Genomic DNA, 8,564 nt, shown 5'->3' with positions numbered 1-8,564 from the left:
TTCATGTGCTTGTATTTAAATTTCACATTTTTTTATCTATCGTTTTGTTTCCATTTTGTATTCCAGACAGACATCACAGCATGGGAATATTAAGTTAATATTAACGTTTCACTAATGTTATAAGGTAACAGTAATCAGAATTTAAAAGAGACTTGAAATTAAAAAGCTGTTTTTTTCCACCATGATGAAAAAAATGAGAACAGATCCAAAACATCCAAATGATTTATTAAAAGAAAGTGCTAGTAAAAACTGCCAAAAACAACATTGCTCATCATGCTCAATCATCAATCATCATTAATCATCATGCTCTGAAAATCAAAACTTACAAAACAGCCACAACTATATTCACCTTTAAAACACAACATCAATAATGTCTAAAATGGCAGAAACCAACCAACCAAATAAACACATAAAAAAAAACTTAAACTACTGAAGTTTACTTATGTGAAAGTTTTTGGTCACATTCAGCCTCATTTCCTATGCACACATAAGCGCCAGGTGGAAAGACACCATGAAGACTAATATAAATAATAATCTTTTTTTTTATGTAACCACAGTGGCAATTTTAAGAGGTGGTTGTGCTGTTAAAATGTGGCAACAGCAAGCAGATGTACAGAGAAACTGTTCCAGTTAGTGGGACATGCACTGGGGCTTCATCACTGGTGGTGTGGGACTTTGCCTTGATAAGAAACTTTTGTAAGAGCTAGTAGTTTCTTCAATAACAAATCATTAAGATTTATTGTAGCCCAAAATGCAATCAATCTAAAAATACAAAGAAAGAAAAATCTATTTATTCATTTGTAATAAAAGTACACTCTTCTAATGTTCTAAATGAAATAAACAAACAAACAAATGTTTTTTCCACTGGTTCCACTTAAGCAGTGGAAGCAGTCTTTGTTTGTCACCCCCGGGGACAATTTCAGCACTCACTACACAACACATTTCCTGTTTGTTTTGCATCGCTGCTGACCTGTGCCAGAGCTGAGCCTGTTCTCGTTCACAGCTCATCTTGGAAGTGCTGATGTGATTCATTATTCACCTGTGCAGAGAATACAGCTGCAAACGCCACTGATGATAACGGAAAGAAATAGGTTGCTCTAATCTTAAGTATTGCCCGCGGTTTATATGTCTGCATCCAGCATTTCTCACTTGTCAGGTTGATGACATGCAGCATTGCCACAGATGTTTTCACCATCTATCTATAATTCACTTTCAGATTGGCTATTTTCACCTTGCCTTTGGGGTTAATACAGTTTCATTTATGCTACATAATGTGTAACGAAAGATGGTAAAAGAGCAGCAGGTGCATTTTAAACGATGTTTGTTTTTTAAGTAATCACAGTCTCTCTAATGGCCTGAAGCTGTATCGGTGTCATCAGTCCAGTGCAACACCGCCCCCTGCTGGGGAGATGAAATTGTTTTCTAACTTAAGCTCGAAACGGGATTTTCTTCTTTTTTCTTTTCTTCATTTAATCTTTTTAAATAAATCTATAATAATACTCACATGATGTCACCATGGAGCTACCACCACCATCTGAAAATCAGCCCGATCAACCGAGTTCATCATCTCGTCTAGTTACGCTCAAGTATGTACTGTGGGAGAGTGCTTTCTCCCACATATGTGTCTTCAGCAAAGGAAATCATAAACTTGGGGGAAAAAAACACTGAGCTCATTGACCTCCTCCACTTCCTCATCCTCTGTGATGTCCATAAATATCTTTTTTCCCACGGAGCTGTCCTCCCGGAGCTGGGAAGCTCTTACTGGAGACGACAGGTGTCACTGTATCCTTGCGCTTTGTGCGCGCCCTCATGCATCAACCGGCGCCACGAGACAATGTTTACCCAAAAACAGTCAGCCAGTTCACTGTACGGCTGCTATCATTTCACCAGCCAGGACAGACAAGAGTTGGATTGTCAGGCTTTTTTGTGGGTCCTGCCTGTGAGCAGCGATTCGCAGGTGGGCACTTTGAATATTCACTGACTTCCCGTTAAAAGCCTTCCCAACATTTATCGGGTAGTTTGTGGTTTATGGCTTCAATAGAAGACAATCACAGAGCAAACAGAATTTCTAATAATCCATTAAGCTATTGGGTTACATGTTTTCAACAAAATTCATGTCAATTATCTCTTCCACATCTTTTTGCTCCAGTTTTGGAGTGAACAGGGTCAACGACACACTTCCGTTTCCGAGAGAACAGGTGTGAGTGACGTCACTCCGCTCAGGTTAGGCACTTGTCCTACACAGAGAGAGAGAGAGAGAGAAAGACAGGAGGAAAGGTTTACCTCACACTAAGGGTAAAGAATGACAATATAGAACTAGAGGTAATGTGAAGCTTTTTGAAGACATGACTTTACATACAAGTGATACAAATATAGATATTTTATTATTTATGGAAGCATTAGCCTGTATTTATGTCTGCTGACAAATGACCTCATGTCACTTGAGCATGCAAAAGTCTGTTGTTGCTTGAGCTTTACCAGCCTCAAACAGGCCTTCTATGCCTTAAAACGTGCTTAAAAAAAGGGTATTTTTAGGAAATGTGCTGAAGGGTTTTTTAGTTATAGACCTGTTAATTGATGCATTCACGCTTTGCTAAACTGGAAGTACAATTTAAGCATGAGCTTTTAAAAAAGTCGAATTTATACATATGCTCCATTAAAGTCAACTCAATTATGGTTAGATAGAAAATTCCATTGAAAACTCTTCCACATATTTATCAGATAGTTTGTGATTTATGGCTTCTACAGAAATTCTTTGCAGAGTAAACAGAATTTCTAATAATCCATTAAGCTATTGGGTTACATGTTTCTGACTAAAATCATGTCAATTTTCTCTTCCACATCTTGTTGCTCCTGCTTTGGAGTGAACAGGGTCAAAGACACACTTCTGTTTCCGTGATCAAAATCATCAAATTAAGGGTGAATAGAAAATAAAAGATCCCTGGAAAAAACATCAGAAAACAAGACACTACATGTAAGCACATGACTGTAAAAATCAGTGTATTATTACTCTAAAATTGCAAACTAAAATATGGTTGGTTCATAATTAGAGCTGTAGTTTTAGCCTCTCTACAGCATAGACACTAACAGGGTGTTAAACACAGTGAAGTCACCATTAACTGTTGCAGCTTTAGTTTGTTTGTGAGAGACGAGCACAACTGCAGTCAAGATTATCACGACACTTTTTTTCAGTGTGTCTGCTGACTCCTGCATTCTGAGCGCGCCCGGCACACACTGATGATAAGCAGGGTACTCTGTGTCCTCCCGCAGCTCTTTGAGATTTCCCTCCTTCGAGTCGCCCTGCTGGAGCGATTTTTTTTAGTGGAACACAAACAATGCATTCAGCACAGTTTCTGTGGTAAGAAAGAATTTCTGAGAAGACTCTGGGAGTTTGGACCATAATGAATCCCCCAGTGGATGAAATCTAAAGAAATGCTAAAAGTGTCCAAACCAAACAAAAGTGCAGGCTTCTCCAGCTATAAATTGTATACATAAAAAGAGGGGATTAGCATTTGTGGGTTTTGCGAAGTCTTGTAAGATATTTGATGTAATGTCATTGCAGAGGAATACTGCCCACACTGTATGTGTCAGAGTTAGGAAGACAACTACTTTCTAGTAAACTTAAGTAATACTTAAAACTGACTCTTTATTACTCTCTTTTTTTAACGTTCCCTTGCTGTCTTAGATTCATGAAAAAACATTTTCCAGCTTCGGCCCACTGTTGGTTTATTTTATAGTTCAGTAAAGATCCAGTGTTTATCCTTTTTTCATACTGATAAATGTGTTTTTTTGTGTTAAATTGTTGCAGCTGTTGTGTGATTACCTGCCACATCCTTAATCTATGGACACAATGCATGTATCATATGACAGGTAAATATAGTCTAAGTAAACTGGACTGGGCAGAGTAATGCAAGCATCAGGTGAAGTTAAATATTTGAATTCAAACATCAGGTGAACTGCTGAACAGAGTTCATGACATGTAAAGAGACAAAGGGTTTCTATTCATAGTTATAGTCAAATTTCTGAGTGTTTGGGTGGGACTCGGAGTGACTGTTAATTAGGATTTTGAGAGATAAGGTTTGTCACGATGGGGATCCAGTCAGAATGCTGAAAAGGAATATTTGGGCAGGTTTATTTCAGGTCACTGGGTAACTTTTTATCATTTTGTTTTTATCATTTTGTTGTAAGGCACTTTGCAGGATTTGTCTTGAAGGATGGGAAAAATTTTTTTATTGACTGCTCCAAGTAGTTGGCAGTCTGCTAAATTTGTCTGTTAGCCATTTAGCTTCAAATCATTTTAAATATCAATAAGTCACTGATTAAACTAACAAACACATGATAAAAAGTGATTAGTAACACAACCAGCCCTGTAATAGACTGGTGACTTGTTCAGGGTGTTTCCCACCTCTTTCTCAGTGACAGGTGGAGCAGACTAGTTTTAAAAAGTGAGTGAAAGATTCATGAGACAAAAAGAATCTACAGCACAGTGACTCCTAATAGGCTTGTATTGTGATACATTTCCCACTATACAACTTTTTCACAAGAAACAGTTTTTGATTCTCATTACATGGCAAGACAGTCACATAGGACACATTACAAACAAAAAAATAGAAAGGCAGAAATATGTTTGATATTTATTTAATCTGAACCATTTTAATTTAATTTTTAGCTTTATCCTCATTATCCACGTTTAATGCCCTATAAGTCAGCAGCCACCATGAGATTGCACTGAAGAAGAAAACCACCTGCATGTTTGAAGAAAAATATTACTTGGCAGCAGTATGTTTATATCACAAGATACTGATAAGATAGTCTGTGCCAATAGACAAAAATGTTCTGCTAATCACTGAATTTGCTTCAATAAGTGGCCACAGAGAAACACACACACAGAGAGGACTCCTTATAAAAGAGGTTGCATTTTTTTTTAGATTCTGTTGGGAATACAGAGCTAATACTCTACATCTGCCTGAGCCTCTGCTACCATTTGATATTTGTGGCCACTTTGTCATATGTATGCTTCAGGCAAACAGGTCTGTGAGTCAGTCAGAGGTCTGCTCCCGACAAAGTTTGGGGACTCCCTTGTGTGTTCTACATGGAGTGTGAAAGGTGGCCAAATAAATTAGGTTTGGTGGGTAATAAAATGCTTCTCTGATATCCACATGGTGTGTCCATGGCAGCTGCTTAGCAACAGAGTCTAGCAGCTGCACTGCAAAAAATGTCTGTCCCAACACGGCCTGTACTTTACGCTTTCAATAGTTTCTTTTTGAAGCAAAAAGAACTGCAAAAATGTGGTTTAGCTCATGGTTTTCTCGGGGAATTTTCTTACTCAGTGAACTGAATTAAAACCTCCATAACTTTGCTACAAAAAAAGCGTTCTTTCTCTTGCAGTAATTCTCGTTTTAGTATCTATTTGCTCTGGCTGTTTTTTCGTTTTTAAAATCAGGATCACGAGGCATCATGTCAAACACCTGGAGCAGTAATTCGTGAAGGGGAACAAATTAAATTAAACAAAAATGTAACAACATCGCATGATCCAGATATACCTGTTATTTTGTTCAGAAGTTGCACAAGTTTTCTTTTCTTTTCTTTTCCATCTCCGCCTCATTTAATACCTCCCCGTTGCACTAAACTTGCAAACCGTATGTGTGCGATATGTTGCCAGATAAACATGGCATGGCAAAACGCCAGTGTTGACACTCCGCGGAAGCACGGTGGCCCGGTGATGGGGACACTTTTTGCAGCGTGCGGAATATAAAGAGAGGGAGTGGCGCACTGGTTAACACTGAGGAGAGAAACTCCACACGCAGACAGAAGCACGGCAGCGCCCGGGATAACGTGATTAGCGCTCTATTAGGTCCGCTACTGAGCACAACTAGATGCAGCACAGAGATCATTGTGTGAGGAGAGAGAGAGGAGACGCAGAGGAAACGCTTCATCTGCCACATGGAGCCTCTTTCCTTTCAAACGGTCTGCCTGAAGAAGTTACCCACTGACAGTTTTTTAATGCCTGTGCCTCTCATGCACTGGACACGTTGTGCCACTGCCCTTCATCTCAGGTAAGGCTGCTCCGCTCTTTTTTACGCTCTTTTCTCAGTGTTACTCAGGTTCAAGTGCTCACCTAATGTCTCAGACAGGTGATATTAGTACATAAGTCATGTCATAGTTAAGCGAGAACAGAATTGTTAGCACTGAAGGATCTGATGTTTGTTTCTTTATGTTGCCTCATATTTTCAGATGAACTGTCAGCCTTATAAATAACAAGGGCTAATTCTTGGAGGAGGCAGTGCACAATGAAAGAGAAAAAGCTGAGGAAAGCCCCAGAGGAGTGATTCATTTGCTTCCTTTCCTCATCCCTGCTGTGAGGTACAAGCTCTGTCCTTCCTGGTGGATGATATTTGTTAACCTCAGGTGAACTCAGATAGGCAGTGGGTCAACCTGCTCCAATGGAGTGTGCTATGGAGAACAACCAGACAGACATGAAAGTTTACACCCTCCAGATTGCCCTGCCACTCACAGTGCTGGTGGCGATCATGATCCTGTTGATAGTGTTTGGTAATGTCCTGGTGGTCATAGCTGTGTTTACAAGCCGGGCCCTGCGGGCTCCCCAGAACTTATTCTTGGTGTCTCTGGCATCAGCAGACATTTTAGTGGCTACCCTTGTGATGCCTTTCTCCTTGGCCAATGAGCTCATGGGATACTGGTACTTCGGTGGAGTGTGGTGTGAGATCTATCTTGCACTTGATGTTCTCTTCTGCACTGCCTCCATTGCCCACCTTTGTGCTATCAGCTTAGACCGCTACTGGTCCATCACCCAGGCCATCGAGTACAACCTGAAAAGGACACCGCGTCGCATCAAATGCATCATCTTCATTGTGTGGGTTATTGCAGCAGTTATATCCTTCCCACCTCTAATCACCATGAAGAAAGACAAGAATACTGAAAATGATTACAACAATAATAACAATTTTACTAATGTTACTAAACCTTCGTGTAGGATCAATGATGAGAAATGGTATGTCATCTCCTCCTGCATCGGGTCTTTCTTCCTCCCTTGCATCATCATGGTTCTGGTCTATATTCGGATCTACCAGATTGCCAAAAAGAGGACGCGAGCACCACCCGGAGACAGAAAGCGAAAGGATCTGCCAAAGGCTGCCACTGTCGCTGCTTCCAACCAGAAGCAGAACGGCCTGGGGGATGCTGAGGATCATGACAAGCTGAATGGCGAACAGGCCATCAAACTGGAGGAGGAAGTGAAACGAGTTGATGGTGCAGAGGATGAGAAAGGTGAGGCCAACGGGGTGGACATTGAGGACTCATCCTCCTCTGATCATCATATGAACAATCCATGCTCAATTAAAAAAAAATCAACCAAGGGGAAACCCAGACTGAGTCAAATCAAACCAGGGGAAGATGATGTCAGAAAGCGCGAGCCGAGCACCAAAGGCAGCCGCTGGAAAGGCCGTCAGAACCGAGAGAAACGCTTCACTTTCGTCCTGGCAGTGGTCATTGGAGCATTTGTGATCTGCTGGTTTCCCTTTTTCTTTACATACATGCTGAAGACACTGTGTCTGTCCTGCTGTGTCCCTGAAAAACTGTTCAAGTTTTTCTTCTGGTTCGGCTATTGCAACAGTGCACTGAACCCCATCATTTACACCATCTTCAACAACGACTTCCGGAGGTCATTCAAAAAGATTTTGTGCAGGAGGGACACTAGGAGATATGTATGATGGACTTAATCTTGTACATACATTCTGTTTTGCCATCCTGTACATAAATTGTAAAAGACATTGATCTTTGTGCATGGATCACCAGTTTGCGATCGCTCTAGGTGTTACTGCTTGGAAAAGCTTTGCCAGGATGAGCTTCCTGTGCACTAGTGGGAAAAGTTTGCCTTTAGAACTTTCTGGCAGAAAATCTTGTTTTCTTTTATGCTTGTCTAGGTTTGAGCAACACAATTATTTGGTAAGATTTCAGAAAGATTGTTGTTTGGGTTAAGAAACATTCTATGAAATACAACAGAAAGAACTGAAGGCTAACTTCTCTCATGTCTTGCAGCATCTTTTCGAAACGTCTGCCACCCACAGCCTCGACATTGACCAAGTTCACACAAAAAAGAGGCTTAAAGTACCGAACACCACAGCGAGAACATGTTTTATTGTAACTGCTCTTTGTATTTTTATAAAAGAAACAAATACAGTGAAGTCCATGATATGTATTGTATTTTATGAAAGTGTATTGTACAAAATGATCTGTCTGAATATTTGTCTCTATTTTTGTTGTTATGGATACAGTATTGTGCATTTTTTTATGATATGATGTTGATGACGATGATGGTTAAGATAATGATGATGATGGCGGTGTGGGAAAAAATGCAGACCCTTTTAAAGAGTAAATAAAGGCCATTTCCTGAAGCAGTCTCAAGGAGCCATATAAAACTTCAGACTGGTGATGACATGTTATAATTTACAGTATGTTACTGTGTGTTTACTTATTCACACAAAACACACTAGAGGCGTGTAATAAAATGGCACAAAGGCAGCACGAACAAAAGAAAACGTCTG

The 8,564-nt window shown here is 40.1% G+C and overlaps 1 protein-coding gene across 1 annotated transcript; it reads left to right on the top strand.

Moving 5' to 3' along the window:
- Positions 1 to 5,835: 5,835 nt before the first annotated feature.
- Positions 5,836 to 8,260, top strand: adra2a (adrenoceptor alpha 2A). The gene is made up of 2 exons (XM_063475423.1): positions 5,836 to 6,056; positions 6,235 to 8,260. Exon 2 carries the CDS (start codon positions 6,444 to 6,446, stop codon positions 7,728 to 7,730), a length of 1,287 nt encoding a protein of 428 aa, XP_063331493.1. The 5' UTR covers positions 5,836 to 6,056; positions 6,235 to 6,443; the 3' UTR covers positions 7,731 to 8,260.
- Positions 8,261 to 8,564: the final 304 nt, after the last annotated feature.

Source organism: Pelmatolapia mariae, linkage group LG6, assembly GCF_036321145.2.
Source record: "Pelmatolapia mariae isolate MD_Pm_ZW linkage group LG6, Pm_UMD_F_2, whole genome shotgun sequence".
Taxonomy (NCBI): Eukaryota; Metazoa; Chordata; class Actinopteri; order Cichliformes; family Cichlidae; genus Pelmatolapia; species Pelmatolapia mariae.
This window is presented reverse-complemented; position numbering and strand designations above follow the sequence as displayed.